The 21,064-nt window shown below is 42.7% G+C and overlaps 1 protein-coding gene across 6 annotated transcripts in view; it reads right to left on the reverse strand.

Annotated features, from left to right (window-relative positions):
- cald1a (caldesmon 1a) overlaps positions 1-21,064 on the reverse strand; it is a 188,821-nt gene that overhangs the window by 32,019 nt on the left and 135,738 nt on the right. For all 6 annotated transcript variants that reach the window (XM_068004781.1, XM_068004779.1, XM_068004776.1 and 3 more), the window contains 4 exons: positions 13,176-13,581; positions 7,845-7,975; positions 4,540-4,795; positions 395-535 (listed from right to left, as the gene is read on the reverse strand). In XM_068004781.1, the coding sequence (XP_067860882.1) occupies positions 395-535; positions 4,540-4,795; positions 7,845-7,975; positions 13,176-13,581 (934 nt within the window). The remainder of the gene's footprint in view (positions 1-394; positions 536-4,539; positions 4,796-7,844; positions 7,976-13,175; positions 13,582-21,064) is intronic.

A 21,064-nucleotide genomic window follows, 5' to 3' on the forward strand; every position in this document is an offset into this window, starting at 1 on the left:
AATTGTCAGAGAAAATTTGTGTAAGGAGAGAACACACCAAAACTTTATCCCAGGCTTACGTGGCCAACAGTTGGTAAGATTTTTTTTTCTCAAAACATGAAGGGCAATTTTGTCAGGGTGTGCTATGGGCATGAAATTTTAATAGGAGCATGGGTCAGAGATAGGGCTAAAACACTATAGCTCCGATTCTCTGGCCTGCACTCCCTGCTAGTGAGGCCACAACACTGGCACTAGAGCCTCACAAAATTACCCCTACTGTGTTTCCTCTACACAAATTGCTTTGTATATTTCTATAATACAGTACTTCATTTGTGAAATGTAATATTTTTTAATATCTTTTTGTTCCACATCCCAGTAAGCAGGGTGTACATCCTATAGCTCGCTGAATACGTACTTTTAGGGAGGAGCCACGGGGACTCACACATTTAAATGGCTCTTTATCGTTGGCTGTTTCAGTGTCTTCTGGCTTCTGGCGTTTCTCTGCTGCCTCTGCTCTTCGTCTCTCAATCTCTTCTTTCAGCTTCCTCTTCTCCTCCTTAAAACAAGACCAAATATTAAAGTTGCAGTCAAAAGATTTGCAGGCACTTTACACAAACTAAACTGTGTCAGCTCAGGGTAGCACTCTCGCCTCTGAATCAGAAGGTTGTGGGTTCAAGTCCCACTCCAGAGACTTGAGCACATAATCCAGGCTGACACTTCAGTGCAGTACAGAGAGAGTGCTGCACTGTCGGAGGTGCTGTATCTCAGATGAGACGTTAAACCGAGGTAATGGCTGCCCTCTCAGTTGTTTGTAAAAGATCCCATGGCACTATTTTGAAGAAGAGCTGGAGAGTTCTCGCCAGTGTCCTGGCCAATATTTATCCCTCAACCAACATCTGGTCATTATCACATTGCTGTTTGTGGGACTTTGCTGTTTGCAAATTGGCTGCCGTGTTTCCTACATTACAACAGTGACTACACTTCAACAGTACTAAATTGGCTGTAAAGTGCTTTGTGATGTCCTGAGGTCATGAAAGGCACTATATAAATCATGAGGGGTTTTGATAGAGTAAATAAGGCGAAACTGTTTCAATTGGCAAGAGGGTTGGTAACCAGAGGACACAGATTTAAGATAATTGGCAAAAGAACCAGAGGGGAAATGAGGAGAATTTTTTTTATGCAGCAAGTTGTTATGATCTGGAATGCAGTGCCAGAAATTGTGCTGGAAGCAGGTTCAATAGTAACTTTCAAACAGGAATTGAATATATACTACAAAAGGGAAAATTTGCAGGGCTATAGGGGAAGAGCAGGGGAGTGGGACTAATTGGATAGCTCTTTCAAAGAGCTGGCCCAGGCACAATGGGCCGAATTGACTCCTGTGCTGTAATATTCTATGATATGATTCTACAGGAATTGGAATTGGGAGAGGTTCTCTTGCAGTCACCCCTGAAGATGGAGGAAGCAGTAGTCCCGGGACAGAAGTGGTGAATCCAGCAGGAATTTAGTGAGGAAAATTATAATTTAGGGAGAACACTAATTGGTTTTTACTGTTTGCTAATTCCCATCAAAACATTTAAAGTTTGATGGTAGCTGCTTTGAGGGTATCAGGTCAGTTATATGGATCTCAGTTCCTTTTGTTCCGTTGAGAGCAGCACATCCCTTTCCAAATTGGATGTTTATCTTAAAGTGTGAGTCGTTTCAATAAAGTAGCACTATGCTTTTTAGAGACAGAAAGCTGAAAACACTCAGCAGGTCAGTCATTATCTGTGGAGAGAACAGACAAGTTAATATTTCAGGGTGGACCCTTCTTCAGAACTGAAAACCAGGAGTCTCAATTGTTATAAGTAAACACAATCTAGGTTCATGCAGAGTTTAATTGTTGTTTGGTGGGGGAACTTTGCAAACTAGAAGGTGGTTGTCAGTTTCAGCCTTCAGCTCACAAGCACCCAGCATTTTAAAATTGTTGTGCAGTCTGGTGTGTGATATATGTGTGTAACAGTGTACCATATATATGCTAGCAAATCTCCTGTGGTATTGCTCATAGTAAATTGGATGATATGCTGTTTTATAAGGACATTATACTGTATGAACCACAATATACTCCTCTTCCACTAAACTATAGGAATCTTACAACACCAGGTTATAGTCCAACAGTTTTATTTTAAAATCACAAGCTTTCGGAGATTATCTCCTTCGTCAGGTCACCTGACGAAGGAGATAATCTCTGAAAGCTTGTGATTTTAAAATAAAACTGCTGGACTATAACCTGGTGTTGTAAGATTCCTTACATTTGTCCACCCCAGTCCATCACCGGCATCTCCACATCATGACTAAACTATAGGTGCATTTCTCTTTAAGACAACCCCGCCCTCCCCCCACCCAAGTGCTGCCAACACTGGTTAGCAATCAGGAACAGAAAACTTTTCTATTTTTTGCCTCTCTCCAACTCACCTGACACAATAAAGTTACTACTAGAGCTGTCATCAAATCCTAGTAAGAATTTAACTGACAGGCCATATAACCAAGGCACTTTGCACCATAAACAAATATGCATCTGTTGCATTAAAGCTTTTCATTAAAAATCATATTGCAGAACAAAATACTGCATTTTAATTTTCTTATTCTAAATCTTACTGGCAAACAATGGGAAAGATTTACTTTTTAATCGCTTGTATATAGAGCAACATGCCAGCTGCTGTTCGTTTCAGGAAAATGACTTTCCCAACATGTAAAATTTGACTTGATTATGTACACCTATATCACACAAGCCTCAGTGTGGGCAAAACTTTGGGACCTGGGAAGCAGATGACCGCTAATTGAGGCAGCACTGCCTCAGGAGTCAGGGGAGGAGTTGGGGAGAGGCAACAGTAGTACTGGGACTCTGGCCAAGCACAAGGAGACAACAGTACTGGGACTTGGGGCAGGTGGAGAGAGACAACAGAACTGAGACTTGGGGCAGGTGGAGAGAGACAACAATACTGAGACTTGGGGCAGGTGGAGAGAGATAATAGCACTTGGACTTGGGGCAGGTGGAGAGAGACAACAGTACTGAGACTTGGGGCAGGTGGAGAGACACAACAGTACTGAGACTTGGGGCAGGTGGAGAGAGACAACAGTACTGAGACTTGGGGCAGGTGGAGCGAGATAATAGCACTTGGACTTGGGGCAGGTGGAGAGAGACAACAGTACTGAGACTTGGGGCAGGTGGAGAGAGACAACAATACTGAGACTTGGGGCAGGTGGAGAGAGACAACAGTACTGAGACTTGGGGCAGGTGGAGAGAGACAACAGAACTGAGACTTGGGGCAGGTGGAGAGAGACAACAGTACTGAGACTTGGGGCAGGTGGAGAGAGACAACAGTACTGAGACTTGGGGCAGGTGGAGAGAGACAACAATACTGAGACTTGGGGCAGGTGGAGAGAGATAATAGCACTTGGACTTGGGGCAGGTGGAGAGAGACAACAGTACTGAGACTTGGGGCAGGTGGAGAGAGACAACAATACTGAGACTTGGGGCAGGTGGAGAGAGATAATAGAACTTGGACTTGGGGCAGGTGGAGAGAGACAACAGTACTGAGACTTGGGGCAGGTGGAGAGAGACAACAGAACTGAGACTTGGGGCAGGTGGAGAGAGACAACAGTACTGAGACTTGGGGCAGGTGGAGAGAGACAACAGTACTGAGACTTGGGGCAGGTGGAGCGAGATAATAGCACTGGGACTTGGGGCAGGTGGAGCGAAATAATAGCACTTGGACTTGGGGCAGGTGGAGATAGACAAAAATGCTTGGAGTTAGGGCAGGTGGAGAGAGACAACTGAACTGTGACTTGGGGCAGGTGGAGAGAGACAATAGCAGTTTTGGTACAAAAGTGACAAGGGTATAGAGACTCCAGCAGCAGTAACGGGACTTGAGTGTACAGGAGAGGAGGTGCGGCAACAACATCAGGACTCACCCTGGTGATTCACTGCCACCTTCAAGATGTTCTTTTTCCCATTCGCACTCCCTCCAGTTAGTGGAGTCCCTGTGCTCAGGCAAAAAACAAGGTTTTCCAACGCTTTAAAGATAGGTGCCAGTAATTTCCTCTGGGGCTCTTCAATCTCCTGTTGGCGAAAACCCCTGAGAAACCTGTTTATACCATTTGTCCAGGGCTTTCCGACAATCTATCACCAGAGTCACGACAGGTGATTGGGGAATCCCCATGGAATTTCTACCCCAGGGCTTTTTCTGTGCTACTCTGCTTAATGGGGAAATATGGCCCTGCTCAGACCTGACTTTACAATCCTCAGGCGGAAGACTCTGGTCTCATGTACGAGAGGCCCGATAGGCCTGGCTAATGCAGTGCAGACCAAGAATCTAACATCAATAATCACACCACTCAGTGCACGTACCCACTGAGCCATAAGAGGAGTCCTTATGTTTAGTTCTTCGGTTTTTGTTTACATTGAATTAACAGCACAGAAACAGGCCATTTGGCCCAACTGGTGTGTGCCAGCTCACACAAGCCTCTTCCCGCCCTACTTCATCTCACACTATCAGCACATCCTTCTATTTGAACCCTTACCTCTTCCCTTGCTTTTCTCTCAGCCTCATCCTGTTGCCGCTTTTGCTCTTCCTCTTCTCGAACCTTCCTGCGTCCTTCCCGTTTCTTCTTCAGCTCCTCCAGCTCCACTACGGCCACCTGCTGTTTCTGTTTCATTTTTTCAAACTCCTCGCTCTCTTTCTCATCTTGGCGTCGTCTCAGCTCTTCCAGCTTCCTCTCTGCCTCAAGTTTCGCTGCCGCTTCCTCTGCCTCTTGGGTCGACTTGGAATCTGAACGGCTGCACTCCCCCCACCAAAAGGAAAAAAACAGAATGTTACGAGGCAACACTTTGGACTCCTTCACCATCAAGTCTGCTCAGATCACTTTTAAAGCTGTGCTTCTTTATAGAGCTGTCCAGCCATTTTAATGGACACATACCATCCTGGATGCAATCAGGGTGCTTGCAAACATTATTGAAACTCAGAGGCCGTCTTGCATGGCACATTGGATTCATACACTGTGCTTTCATTTTTGGGAATTCAATTCAACATAGCCAAAGCAGTAGAATGTAAGTTAGTGGAAGTTCGTATCAAATTGTACAGTGCTCTGGTCGACTATACTTGAGTACTTCAACAAGAAGAAAAACTTGCATTTATATAGCGCTTTTAAGGTAGTAAAATATCTCAAGGCGCTTCACAGTAGCGTTATCAAACAATATTTGACAGCGAGCCACATAAGGAGATATTAGGATAGGTTTTAAGGAGTGTCTTAAAGGAGGAGAGAGAGGTAGAGAGGCGGAGAGGTTTAGGGAGAGGATTCCAGAGCTTAGGATCTAGGCAGCTGAAGGCACAGCCACCAATGGTGGAGCGATTAAAATCAGGTAATGTAAGAGGCCAGAATTGGAGGAGCGCGGAGATCTTGGAGAATTGTAGGGCTGGAGGAGGTTACAGAGATAGGGAAGGGCGAGGGAGGGATTTGAAAACAAGGTTGATAATTTTAAATTCGAGGTGTTGCTGGACCGGGAGCCAATGTAAGTCAGCGAGCACAGGGGTGATGGTGAAGGGCACTCGGTGCGAGTTAGGATACGGGCAGCAGAGTTTTGGATCAGCTCAAGTTTACGGAGGGAGCAAGGCTCCGTAAACTTGAGCTAAGAGAGCATGCAAACACTGGAGGCGGTGCAGAGAAGATTTATGGGGGGGGGGCGCAGGAGTGCAGACTCACTCTGGATGGTTGAATTAAGATGGCCTTCCTCCTTTGTAACTTTCTAATGATCAATTCTAGTTTAAAAGAATCTAAATCACAATTGTCATATTTGGGACTAACAGTTTAGCTTTCTTCCCAACAGAAAAGTTGTTAATTCATGAAAAAACATTTATTTTGCTAATTTTCTTGATTTTATACACTCAAGGCTGTTGGTAAACAGGAATGAAAAAATGAATTTTGTTGAGAGTTGAAGGAAAATTCAGCACTCCCGCATTCCCACTCGGAAGCCAGTTTCAAAGGGAGAAATGGGAACTACAATGTTGTAGTCCAATCTCTGATCGGTGCTCCCTTCAAGTACGGCTTTGCCACTTACAGCACATGGCCTCTGAATTTACCCGTCAGTTTAACAGAATCACTTTTGTGTGTGCTGCCTTTAGTATGACTCAACCAAAAGTATAGTCTCGTGGCAGTACAGCCCCATCAGTGATCAACTAATGGAAAGAAGGAACTTTCCATTTATAGTCAATGAAGTGCTTTTGAAGTGTAGAAATGTAGGGAAATGTGGCAGCTAATTTGCACACAGCAAGATCCCAAAGTGAGATAAATGCACAGATATTGGCCCAGAATTTGCTGGAGTGGGGCATCTCACAGCGTGCCCTGTTAGTTAGACTTGTTCCTGCACCCTTCAGCTCAAAAATGTTTTTCCCACAAAGTTGCTGGAAGTGCGAGCTGATAACAGCTTAGTGAGGGCAAGAGGGCATCTGGGACCTACGGTGAACAACGGGACAAACAGTGTATCTCCTTAACCAACGAGATTTAAGGATTGAGAAATAAACAGAGGAAGGGCTGAGAAAGAGGGTAAATTAGAGTGGGTGAATTCAATGTCAAATCAAGTACAGAAGGAGAAATAAAGAGAGGGAAAGAAAAATTGGATTAGGAAAGAGAGAAAAAAGAGACAGACAGGAAAAGTAAGAAAAAAAATTAAAATACTTTCTGGGTAAGGGAGTTAATTGGCAGCCATTAACAATTATCACATTGTTAAAAGGGTACTTACACTGTTAATTACTAGACATAACTTTCTATGGCGAGTTTAATATGCAACTAATGTGCAAATGCAGCAACTTCAAGAAACTCACGGGGAGGTTAAGGGCAAGATGCCGATTTCACAAAGCTAACAGCAGAGCGGCACAAATCGTCCAGCAACTTGTGGCGATTTGTAATTCACAGGGTATCTCTTTCTGGCCATAGGTTGCTGGCCGATTTGCATATCAATAATGGCGGCATTCGCACACCGTTATGTTGGTTGAGGGTTAAATATTGACCAGGTCACCAGGGAGAATTACCCTGCTCTTCTTTGAAAAGTGCCATGGAATCTTTCACATCATTCTGAGATGGTACCGCCTGTTTAACATCTCATCTGAAAGATAGCACGTCCGACAGTGCAGTGCTCCCACAGTACTGTACTGGATTATCGGCCTGTATTACGTGTATCAAGTCTCTGGAGTGGGACTGGAACCCACAACCTTCTGACTCAGAGGTGACAGTGCTACCACTGAGCAAAGGCTGACACTACAATAGAATTACTGCAAATAAAGCTATACATTTGATTAAATAATTGATTGTGTGTGCTCAGCCCATTCATTCATGCTGTTTCCAGGACACCATTAGGACAAGCTGGAGTGACAATGGCTTATCCACTGTCAGCATCTGTGAATGGCCCCGGAAATAGCAATTGTTTTAAATTTGTCGATCTCTTCAACATACTTCTGGAAACTTTGCCAGAACCATAGTAAAATAAATAACATCAGCATTATTTGCCCCTCAGCTAATTTAGAGACTTAGAAATGTCAAGGCATTTGAAATATTTGAATAAAAACTCTGGTGTGTGTAATCAGCGGAACATTAAATTTTCATATACCGACTTGTGTTATTTTAAAGCGTTATGACAACACACCAGTCTGGCCATGTTACAATGGACTGCCTATTTCATGTTTGTGCAGATGCTGTTGTTCGTCACACCCATAAAGAAGAGGAATTACGGTGCTAGTCACTGGCATCAATCATTACGTTCTTTGCAAGTGTAACTTCCTGAATCCCAGTGACATCAAGCAGAAATAAAAAGAATGTAATACTTCTGCTCTTACCTCAATGTTCTGTCCATTTTTTTATGTTTCTGTGCAATCTCTTCATGGAGAGCCTCTCCGTTCTCTGGGCCTGCTTTTGATATTTTCTTCTCTGTGCGCTGAACAATTTCTTCCTTCCATATTTGGCTTTTCTGGAATTTTTGTTTTTAAAAACAAGACAGAAGGTAGAAACTTAATTAATATGCTGCATTAGGACCAGTTAGATTTGATGCTATTGAAGTAACACCCACCAACTACAGATAATTAATACTCAAACCGCTCACAAAACGTTGCAAAGATGCAGCTTATTCTGTCGACTTTTAATTATTTTTATAAGATATTAAGGGGAACAGATAGGGTGGATAGAGAGAAACTATTTCCTCTGGTTGGGGATTCTAGGACTAGGGGGCAGAGTCTAAAAATTAGAGCCAGACCTTTCAAGAGTGAGATTAGAAAACACTTCTACGCACAAAGGGTGGTAGAAGTTTGGAACTCTCTTCCGCAAACAGCAATTGATACTAGCTCAATTGCTAATTTTAAATCTGAGATAGATAGCTTTTTGCCAACTAAAGGTATTAAGCGATAGGGGCCAAAGGCAGGTTTATGGAGTTAGATCACAGATCAGCCATGATCTTATCAAATGGCGGAGTGGGCTCGAGGGGCTGAATGGCCTACTCCTGTTCCTATGTTCCTATAATTAGCAAAGACAGCGTAGTGTCGCATATCGAGCAAAGTGCTGTTACTTCATCAAGAATATATTAACAATCACGACTGTGTTAAAGGGAAGTATTCCTTAAAGGTAAATAATCACCAATATTAATGAACTTTGACGACCTTACACAATCTCTAGATGATTTGTATCATGTCATATTCTGCTAGAAAACTCCTATAATGCCATTATACAACTGATTTAGTATAAATGCGAAGTGGCTGAAGCGCCAGTGTATCTCAGGCATCAGGTCGGCTATCTGACTCTCAAGAGCGCCATGTCTTTGGTGTTAGAGAGTTCACACCATACCCATGTTTTCAGAACACTAAAAATTAACCACTCGGAGTGCAACATTGCACACACACGTGAGCTCACTGTGACTCTGAGCCGGCCATGTAGTTCGGCCTTTCGGACATTTCACTCTACAGGTCATAGTGATATGATGGTACACCTAGATCACACTTCCTAAATACTGGACTTAAGCAAAGCAAACAATGTTGTCACCATTTTTGGTATTTTACTGTTACACTGAAACATCCCGTGTATATTTTTGCAATTTATTTTTACAATCCTTATTTTGACTGTGCACAAGGCATTGGTTTTTGCCTTCAACCTTTCCTGTGTGTACTTACTAATCTTCAGTCTTCAACCTATAATGTATATCAAAAACACAATTTATATTAAGAAAATAAATTCAGAAAACAGAATCTCAAAGGCTGCAGTGTCAGCTTGGCCGAGGGGTAGCACTCTCGCTTTATAGTTAGAAGGTCATGGGTTCGAGCCTTACTCCAGGACGTGAGCATGTAATCTAAGATGATTGCGCTGGTTCGGGAAGGCTCTTCAAATTAAGTTCATTTTCTTAGGCGCACAGATATTAGGAGGAATGCTTTAAAAGTTCTTCCGTATCAAAAATATTTAATTTACTAAGAAACTGACTAATGTACACCAATGAAACTACTAAATGTTTCAGTATAGCTTTTTTTAAAGTCATTTTCATTGATTTTTAAATCAGGTTACTCACAAGCAGAGGACTGGACATCCCTATTAAAAATGCTTATTTTTGCTGATAATCCCAATTTCAGCTGTATTAATAAAACTGCACCAGGTTACCACTCTTAAATACATCGAGGGATACTTTGTAATGGAAAGAGAGAAAAAAGAAACAATTATGTTCAATTACTCTGCCTGATTGAGCTGGTTCATGGAAGATTTTACGTTTGTGATTATGCAAATTAATTTTTGCAGAAACTTGAGGCCTAACCTAACCAGTGCAATTTCAAGCGCATTTTGGCCACAATTTCCCAATTGTGCCCAAAGGAGAAACTCTAGCCCTGTCTGTTTTACTTCAATTACTGCACATATAAAAAATAAGATCCTTCAGAATGTACACATCAGAGGCCCCTTATAAACTCTGACAGTAAGGCCTTGATTTTCCTTTTCCTGCCTAGTGACACCGCCCATTTTTCTGGTTCAGGGGTCATAAGGGCTACATAATAATTGGGGGCTCCCAGTAGGATTGCTGGCAGGAAATGGGAGCTCACCACTGCCAATAGGGGAAATTCTGGTGGTGCTGCGCTGGGATCACTGACGCGGCACCTGAAGGGGTGGGACTTTTTAAAGGGGGCACAGCTGCCCCAAAAATGAGGGAAGAACAGACAGTTTTTAATTCGCTCCTGAGCCTAGGCCTAAAACTGTACGGGTATGTGGCTTACTGGGATGGAGAAGTATCCACTACAGGGCCCTTCCCCCCACCTCCAAACCCCCCCTCCCAAAAGAGACAGCAGGAGACTTTCTGCCACTGTCCCAGGCATTACTGCCACCTCTGTCCTGGGAGCAGTAGGAACAGTGGTGGTAGGCAAGGTGAATGGGGCAGCTTGCGAGGGTCTCCCTCCTTGCCATAATGTCTATGCATCTGGTGTGGTAGGAGTGGCTGACAGCTGTCCCAGATGGGGTGGAAGAGTAGGAAGGCAGAAGCAGGAGGCTGCCAGGAGGTGTCAAGAATAGCATCATACTAATCGGATTTTATGGAGAAATACTGTGAAGTGAAAAATTTGGTCTAGGCACAGTTACAAAATGCCGCGACACATTAGCTGCAACTGATTTTCTTGGGCCACACAAGTTCTGAGCTATTTTTTAAACACAGTACTGCAAACAGAATGTGGTATGATCAATCCACTTGTGAGGATGACCATAAACCCACAAGTAAACTCATGACTTCATGAGAAGGGCAAGTGGTCTGTCTCGAGCCTCAACATTAAGATCCACGGAAATGTTTACCCCACAGCCTAATCCTCTGTCGTCTTCTCTGCTCACTTGGACATTAACTTCAACCAGCATCAGTAGGTGTTGAAGTGCTCGTATTACGCCTGTCTCAGAGCAAAGGAAGTTTCCAGCTTGTAACAGCTGCTCGTGAGGGAGAAAGGAATAGAAGGTTATGCTGATAGGGTTAGTTGAAGTAGGGTAGGAGGAGGCTTGTGTGGAGCATAAATGCCGGCATAGACCAGTTGGGCCGAATGGCCTGTTTTTGGTGCTGTAAATTCTGGAATATGGAAAATTGGGCCTGTGCAGCAAAAACGGGAAACTCAAGACTCCTGGATCTAGGCTTAGTCTAAACCATGAGGGTCGGACTCAGGCAGAAAGTGCGGGTTTTGTGACTTTATATGAATTAAAACAGTTTTCTCCTTCAATTGCTGAATTGCATTATTGCCTTTTTTCTAATCATTCTATTGCAATTATAAAAATATCAGGAAATTGTGGGCACAATACCCTCCATTTTCTATCTATTAAAATTAAAGGGGAGAAATTTGTTGGCAACCTGCCTATAGTTTCCAGGTAGGCAAGTTGGTGGGCTGCTTCTAGCCTCTCTTGCTTCCCCCCTCCCAAAACACCACTCATGATTTCTTCATCCCCCCCCTCCTCCCCAGTGTGTGAAAATTCCTACCCATGGTATGCAATGGCTTTCAATCACTTACAGTCTGAAGTGATACCCCCAAAATGCTGATTGTCTGCATCAAACGCAGACTGTTGGCCACAGCCATGCACAAAGAGTTGGGGGGCCCATCAAGACAATTCTGGGATTTGGAGCAAGGTGACATAACACGTGCCAAATAAATTGGTGGGGAGGGTGAGTGACACACCTCCCACCCAGAATCAAAGTAGCCGGGGCCTATGAACTGAGTTTATTTTAATGATTATTATAAAACCTACTCTATCATTTTTTTATATAATTGTAACCATATAAGTAAAATGCACTTTTCTCATTTTCTCCCTCTCCTGACAACTGATTCAGATGCCGTTCTTCATGTGCAAGCCTAGAGTATGAGTCTCGGCAGACTGTTCAGCTGTGGTGGGCGTTACAGCAGAGCCTGATCCTCTTCTCACTGAGTGTCCATACACGTGGACTTTCCAGCGGTGATGACTGAATAACAATCAGCAGCAAGAACCCTGGCTGAATTCTTACCGTTCCCGATCCCAGGCCCCTGAGGCCATGACACCTCAATTGCAGGCTCAGCTGAGAGTAGCTCCTTAATGGCCTACTGGGTAAAGGCACTTGGGTCACAAGATACCCAATCCGATTCTTGCTATGTGCTGCTTTAGCCGATCTTATTTAGTTCCTTATTAAGAAATCCCTACAAAGTGTTATTCTCTAGTTCCCCCAAATTCAGACTGAGATACTGACAAGACTTTCAAAGGCATAGGGGTAGAAATGGTTCTTGGGCAGTAGAGCAAGAACAGGTGCCAGTGAATCGACAGTCCGTTTTACAATCCGCCTGTTGATTTTAGCCAATTGAAAAGAGAATCGGGCGGAGTGTAAAATGGGCTGCCGATTGTTTATCACCTTTGATGAATTTCCACCTCATATTTTCAGCTTTGTGAGAAACCCAGCAAAATACCAAAGCGAGCTTTGAATAAAATAATGTACTACAATTGCAGAAAGCAATGAATTCTCCTGCAGCACCAGCACTGCTTTCTCACCCCTGGAGCTCAATTTGAATCCCATCCAGACAGAGGGGATAAACATTTCCTCTCACTGCTGCCCATTAATGGTTATAAGTGAATTGAGTACTTCAACATTAATCTAATCTGCAGAGGACATGAGTCTGTAGTTCAAACTAACCAGAATTTGGCACTGAATATGGAAGTGTGCAGAGAATGGAAATATCCTGTTGGTGCAGCCACTTACAAACATCGGATTGAAGTGTTGAGGCAAAGGTAGGGGAACGAATTGACTGCAGATTATTTAAGAGTCAAAGATAAAGTGCTGAATTCATAGCTACTTTAAAATTAAACTGTGTGTAGTTAATCAAATGAAAACGTATTGGGGTAAATTGTCTAGTTCCAGTGCCCGGGGCCACTGAATCATCTGAAAAAGATCAAGGCAGCCCACCTGATTATTCCACCCATTAGTTTAAAAGATGGAAAACCTGCATTAGATGTGTAGGGTCCTCCCTGCCCAATTGTCCTTTATTTGCTACGCCTGGGTGATCCAAAACATTCAGGACAGATGTTCCTATTCCTGCGCCTATCTTTATACCTGTACATGTGTTAAAATGGAAATCATGTTATGCAGTAACGAGATTTAAGGCTAGGAAAAGAGATCAAAGTGATGGTCGCCATTTTGACAGTAGAGCTATTTCTTTTACCTTTTCAATTTGGTAAGGTTTTTCAATTTTTTCTTCTACAATCTCCTCTTTTTCTATCACCACCTCTTCTGGTTCCAGTTCTGGTTCCGGTTCGGGTTCAGGTTCCGGTTCGGGTTCTGGTTCGGGTTCGGGTTCAGGTTCGAGTTCTGGTTCCGGTTCTGGTTCTTGTCGCCACTCATTCCGTTGGTTCTTCTCCTCCTCCTCCTCCCTTTCATTTCTTCTGATTTCTTTTGAAATGTCTCGAGTTTCTTCTTTTTCTATTGGGTCAAATTCACGCCTACGCTCCATGGTCTCCTGAAGACGTTTCTGGCGTCGTTCTTCTCGTTTCTGCAACCTGTCTGCAATGTCGTCGTCTTCATCCATTATAGTTTGAGTTCTTGAAACCTTGATCTCTTCTTCCATCGCACTGTATTGGAAAAGGATTCATTGTTATTAGATTTGTATTACACATTTATACATAGATTATTTAAAGGATGAAAATATTACTTCTAAAGAACCTCTACGATTTCCTGATGTGTGTTTTCAGCGAACCAGGTTCCATGCGCATTCGGAATATTGTCCCTTAAGTGAACATCTTCCTCATTTAACCAACACTGATGCACCAATATATAGAACTGAAAGCACTTTAACATGAATAAATAAATTTAACTCAAGAAAGCCATTTCAAACAAGTGCCTTCCATACCTCACCCATTTCAACTGCTATGGGAATTTTTGCAAAATCGTTTCTTGTTTCATAAAACTAAATGAAGCAAAACAGTCAAAATCTGGTAGAAACACTACAGAATCGGTGAGGCAGTAGGCACCCAAAGTCATTGCTTAGAGGGAGAAGGGCCTGGCAGTAGCCTCATCTCCCTCCATACAGGCCTTGTACACTTACCTTTTTAGGCCTCGATCTCAGCCTAGGCCTTTTTAAAAAAAATTGTGGCATTCCTTTTCGGGCTGCTTCAGCCCTCCAAAAGGTCTTGCCAGAATTTTGGAGCCTTGCAAAGATAGACTCCCCCTTTAGTGGTGGGGATCCTGCCAGAAGCCTGTCTTGCATAACGTATGAGCCCAAACCCAGGAAAATGCGTCAGGGTTACAGTGAGATCACAGCAGTGAGCGGAAATCCCACCTTGTCAGCAAGAGGAAAATCCAGCCCTACATCACTGACCGTACAAGTTATACCTCTGAGTAGCTGCTTTCCTTGGTCCCAGCACCCTATTAAGCAACCATCAGTGATGATTAGATGAAACAGTGGATGTCCAAAGGGACTTAGGGGTTCAGGTACATAGATCATTGAAGTGTCATGAACAGGTGCAGAAAATAATCAATAAGGCTAATGGAATGCTGGCCTTTATATCTAGAGGACTAGAGTACAAGGGGGCAGAAGTTATGCTGCAGCTATACAAAACCCTGGTTAGACCGCACCTGGAGTACTGTGAGCAGTTCTGGGCACCGCACCTTCGGAAGGACATATTGGCCTTGGAGGGAGTGCAGCGTAGGTTTACTAGAATGATACCCGGACTTCAAGGGTTAAGTTAAGAGAAAAGAATACACAAATTGGGGTTGTATTCTCTGGAGTTTCGAAGGTTAAGGGGTGATCTGATCGAAGTTTATAAGATATTAAGGGGAACAGATAGGGTGGATAGAGAGAAACTATTTGCGCTGGTTGGGAATTCTAGGAGTAGGAGGCACAGTCTAAAAATTAGAGCCAGACCTTTCAGGAGTGAGATTAGAAAACATTTCTACACACAAAGGGTGGTAGCAGTTTGGAACTCTCTTCCGCAAATGGCAATTGATACTAGCTCAATTGCTAAATTTAAATCTGAGATAGATCGCTTTTTGGCAATCAAAGGTATTAAGGGATATGGGCCAAAGGCAGGTATATGGAGTTAGATCACAGATCAGCCATGATCTTATCAAATGGCGGAGCAGGCACGAGGGGCTGAATGGCCTACTCCTGTTCCTATGTTCCTACAAGCTTACTTGATCAACTTTAGTGACTTCTTCTATTTAAACAGTGCTGAGTCATTATAATAAGGAATCATATCACTGTATGTGGTGGCAGAGGTGAACATACCTTCAACATTGATAGTTCTATCAACTAAAACCATTGATAACATATGCCAGTAATATCACTGATACAGGGTCAAACAATTCTTGGAGTTACGAATGTGAAATGTATAAAATGTATAAAAGTGTACCCTGGAGTTAGTTACACAAGTATTATCACTCTGCTGGGAGATTATGGAACACTTCAGAACAGTATAAACTATTAATACCAATGGCTCTGTAGGATGTGCCAATGGACTATGATCATTACAATAAATTTAGCTTTATATGGGGGGGGGGGGGTTATGGGCAAATTTCTGTGTGGTTTCTCATGTTCATCTGCCGTCGTAAACATGTCAACGCCATTTTTACAGGTTCCTCGGCTCTTCCGTGGGAGAACTCTCATGTAAGTTCACACCCAGTGTAATGGAAGGAATCACAGCGCAGTCTGGCACCATGATTAATACAGCCCCTGTTTGTTTTCATCTCCTTCAAGCCCCAAATAAGTTTGTGAAAATCTAATTATTAGATTAGCTAGTTTAACTCCAAATATGAACCCCCATTACAAACAATAAAAAATGGAGCGTCTAAGAGCAATTATTTTAACTCCAGACAGCTTTCCCCAGTGCGAGGCTGTACAGTCCTGAAATATTGCTCACTTGTCCAAATTAAAACTTGTTTCAACCAGTTAGCGTTCAGATGGTCCCTACTGAGCATTCAGGGGTTGACGGAGTTAAGTGGAATCATACCCATTTATGGTTCATTGTCAATCAAAGTTGCTGTTTTTTCAAAAATCTCAGATCAGGACACTTACCAGGCATGCTATTCCGTGACTTAATATGAAACCAATGTTTTTTTTTTAGCAGTAATAAAACTTATGTATGGATTTGAAGATCAATCCTGTCAATGGACACAAACTGTATGTACAAATGCCATAACATCAGTTAATACTGGACTTGTGGACCCCACGTATATTCCATAAACTCTCTGGAGTTTAGAAGAATGGGGGGTGATCTCATTGAAACATATAAGATTCTAAGAGAGCTTGACAGGGTAGATGGTGAGAGGTTGTTTCCCCTGGCTGGACAGTCTAGAACTAGGGGGCTTAGTCACAGGATAAGGGGTCGGCCATTTAGGACTGAAATGAGGAGAAATTTCTTCACTCAGAGGGTTGTGAATCTTTGGAATTCTCTACCCCAGAGGGCTGTGGATGCTCAGTCGTTGAGTATATTCAAGGCTGAGATCGATAGATTTTTGGACTCTAAGGGAATCAAGGGATATGGGGATCGGGCGGGAAAGTGGACTTGAGGTTGAAGATCACCCATGATCTGATTGAATGGTGCAGCAGGCTCGAGGGGCTGTATGGCCTACTCCTGCTCCTATTTCTTAAGTTTTTATATAGAAAGGCTGTTATAGATGATCTCATCCCTCTTTATTTTCATTAACACTAGAACCGTTTGTGCTGAGGGGACATGGTTTGGCTCCACAAGTTGCTATTAAATGAAAATTCTATTTTTAAACACATGCCGACACATCATTTTGTTAGTGATTGCACCCAAATGAGGAGTTTGGTATAATTCTTGGAATCTGAAACTAACCTGGGGTAGATCGGATGTACTGCCAATATCTATCAATCTTTCACACAAAATATCCCAGTGACCTAAAGTTACCCTTAAGCTCTTGGCTGTTATAATTCAAAGAGATCTACAAAATACATTAGATGATTTATTAATCCCCATTAACAAATTAAGAAATTGATCAATACGTTTGAATTAAACAGCTAAAATGTTACCCCATCTCTAGGTGTCTTTCTGGCCGCCTTGCATTACCAACTGAAAACAAGTCATAAGTAGGTTTGTTTTGAATAGTTTTTAGTGGTATTTCCTGTAGCCAATCCATTTGATTTTCACAGTGGTCTAGTAGCTACTCATTTAAGAAATTGGATTCCCTAGTAGTCTGGGAGAGGGGAATGTGTGATCCATTCAATTTACCATGAATGGTCCAGTGGCTTTGTATTCACTCATTCTGATCTGCCTGGTGGATGAGAGGAATCTTTGTAATTGATGCTTTCAATGTTTTTATTGCGTTAGCGGCTATGTTTATGAGGCATCTGTTCTCTGATATTCAGCTAGAAGGCTATATACATCCAGCGGTATGTTTATACCAAAAGACAGCTTCAAAACTGGTGGCCAAGTGTCAGTTTCAGCCAGGCCGTACTTCATTAGTGCACTTCACTCATACATACTCCCCTCATTTGCCCCACCATGGGTGGCTGTGCTTTTAGCCACTTAGGCCCCATGTTCCGGAATTTTCTCCCTAAACCCCTCTGCTCTCCATCACCCTAAACCCCTCCGCTCTCCACCTCCCTAAACCCCTCCACTCTCCACCTCCCTAAACCCCTCCACTCTCCACCTCCCTCAACCCCTCCACTCTCCACCTCCCTCAACCCCTCCACTCTCCACCTCCCTCAACCCCTCCACTCTCCACCTCCTGCTCATCCTTTAAGAGTTGCCTTAAAACTCACCTCTTTAACCAAACTTTTCATCACTCTTCCTAGTACCTCCTTTGGCTTGGCATTTACCTTTTTGATTATGCTTCAGTGTAGCACTGCGGGACATTTTTCCACACTATAGGCGCTATATAAATGCAAGTTGTATTGTTGTTCATTTCTACTGCACATTTCCGGACCAGAAGAGAGCTCTATGGGTGCGGGTTTACACAGAGTCCCTCTCGCATCAGCTAACTTAAAAAATTTCAAGAGATTAGGCAGGACTGTCTACACTACAAACTTTTAATTCCTCCGTCAATAAGTTTAACAGGGAGCAGGGAACCACGCGAGCACTTCCGCAATGGAGATACAGTCGATGCAGTGTCAAACCCAAGCAGTAGGAAACTCCCCCCTCTAGGGGTCTCACATTGCTCTGCTCCAGGCTCGGGATGGGCTGCATACTTTGGAATTGTAGCATTTCTGTCAAGTGGAAACCACTTCAAAATCGTTGCATTTCCATTACAGCGGTTGTGTCAGTTTGGTGTAGTTTCACTATAAAGTTATAGTGTAAATCCAGAGTCCGGCCTGACCCAGAGATGAGATCCTCAATCCACTTTGCTTCAAGAATTATGTTGAGCCCCGACTCCAGACTTGCACTGAAATCTCTAAGCGTGAAGTGAAACCTCTTTGCACCAACCCTACAGTTGAAGCATAAATGCAGCCCAAGTTGCGGTATGTGTGTTTACCTGCCCAGCATTCTGAGGGTGTGTCTATGCAGCCAAGGGATCCATTTGTCTGGTAATGGATGGCAGCTTTCTCCTTCCCTGCCCCCTAATTCCTTCCCACTGCTTTCTGTTTTAGCATGGGTTTGAACTTTGGTTTTAGTCTGTTTGAATTTCAGAAGGTCTGAGTTCTGATGTGAAGTCCTACAAAATTATTTACATGCTTACCCTCAAACCCACCACGCACGTTGAATAATCTACAATGATCAGCTGTAGAATTTGATTACTCATTGACTTCAATCTATTGAAGATCAAAGAACACTCCATGGGGTAATTCAGCGAGGCTCCATTTCTGGAGCATGTCACTATCCATCATCTACTGTTATATTGCATGTGAATGAGGAGATACAAAATGTCTCTTTACACATGTATAGCCAATGACTTACTAAAATTTCCTTTTCATGACATGTTGGTGCCTGTATCTTGAGAATCAGCAACAAATACAAATGCCTTTTACGTCTACGAATATGTAATTTTTGATTGTTACTTTTTCATATGGTGATCTAATGCAGATGTATCCTTGACAGTCTAGTGTGTCTATGTTTGAGTCTGGATGGGCAGGGAATTCTGGCAGTCTCAGAATAAATCCAATCCTCTTTGGCAAACTTAAACTAGGTAAGGAGGGTCAACTGAGTGTAACAGCGCAAGAGAACTGAATGACTGTCAAAAAAGCAAAAAGCGGCAGATACTGGAAATCTGAAATTAAAAGAGAAAATGCTGGAAAAACGCTCAGCAGATCAGGCAGCATCAGTGGAGAGAGGAAGATCGGGTTAATGTTTCAGGTCATGACCTTTCGTCTGACATTAACCCGATCTTCCTCTCTCCACAGATGCTGCCTGACCAAATAAATTACTGTCAGTGGATACAGTCATTGTCAGCGGATGCTTCTGTAATGAAATCATTTCAACTGAAAATGTTCAGCTCCCTGATACTGTTGATCTCAGTTTCAAAGGGAGTTCAGATGATGACACTCCCTCTTTTGCTGTAAGCTTTCTTTTCATTATCGCATATAGTAATGGAACAAGACCTAAGGTTCTGAGTAAAAGCTTTGCAAAATTTATTCTCCACCAAATGTTGCTCTTACTTGGTTTTCTAACTATTTTAAAGAATGCTGCAATCAGAAAATTTGTGTTGTTTCTCAGTCTCCCTTGTAAAGCTCAACGGCTGAAGACCAGAGCAAATTCCCAAGCTATTCCGGGAATCTTAGCCAAGCATTGGCTGGGTTAGCTGACATCCTGCTGCTAGCCAGAGACATCCGATTTTACTAACTTGGATTCTGCAGATGTTGTTTTAATTTGAAGTTTCAACACCCTCTAAAAAATGCTTTAGAAAGAGACTTTTTGACAGGACTATAATGTTTGATGTCAGTGCTACTGAAGTGAGAAAAGGCAACCGGACAGTCCGTCACTGCACCATCGTTCTAATATTCCACAAAGTAGACTGTGACAGTCGGAGGCTAAAATGACGCACATTAAGAAGCTACCTTATTGTTATTGGCTAGTGAAGTTATAGCAGTAGAGAGCAGAGATTATTTGGGGTTATTGGCCATAGAGTTGAGCAAATCACTCATCAGATAGTGGGTTTAGCTTAACTCAGACTGGCCCCAGTCCATGGAACTCACAGTTCGATCTAAATCATTAAACCGTTGTTTCCAAAATCAACAATACACATGAAAAATTGGCTTAATATTTAATTTTGACACTTCAGATTTAAATTTTGTGCAATGGAAATTTCTGCCATTTTACAAGAAATACAAACTTTTAGTTCAAAGAACTAAACAAATTCAAATTAGTTTAGATTTCTGTCTAGGATCTGTGCTGATCAACTCTCTTATGTTGGTCTTAAAATAACTTAAATCCTTTCAACTCAAATTAAAACTGTATAGGGCTCTGCTCAGACCACACCTTGAGTACTATGTCCAGTTCAGGATATCCAGACACAAGATAGACAGCTCTAGAGGCAGTGCAAAGAGGCTGAGCCCCAATATCAATGGTCTGCGATATGAGAAAAGACTGGAGAGACCTGGGCTTTTCAGCCCGGAAAGGAGGCATCTGAAATGTTATCTTATCAAGGCATACAAGGTAGCTAAAGGGAATATTAAAAGTAAATTGCAAGAATGGGACAAGGGGACACAGGTTCAAGCTAGTAAAAGTTACATTTAGGATCGATACGAAGAAACTCTTCTTCGCACAAAAAGTGATTAACACTTAGAATAGACTGCTAGAAAAAATAGTGAGGTGACAATCCAGGAATTTTTTAAAAAACAGTTGGATGTTAGGGACTTCAGGATCTCGTGGATGGATGAATTAAGATGGGCTGAATGGCCTTCCTTTCCATGATTATCTTGTGAATTGCTACAACCTTCGTGCTATTTTGACATGATCTGAGGGAGAGCCATGGTCGCTGAGCTTTATGCTAATTGCACGCTCGAGTTCTGCCAATTGGAAGGTACCCCCTCTAAACACCTGTAAAATCTGATCCTTTTCATGACCTCCACACCTGTGGGTGTGGCTCAGGCACTGCTGACTCGTGTCACTTTTACGCTGCTGTAACAGTGATAGCCTTTCTTCTAAATTTTCTTCCCTT

This window comes from Heptranchias perlo, chromosome 24, assembly GCF_035084215.1.
Source record: "Heptranchias perlo isolate sHepPer1 chromosome 24, sHepPer1.hap1, whole genome shotgun sequence".
NCBI lineage: Eukaryota > Metazoa > Chordata > Chondrichthyes > Hexanchiformes > Hexanchidae > Heptranchias > Heptranchias perlo.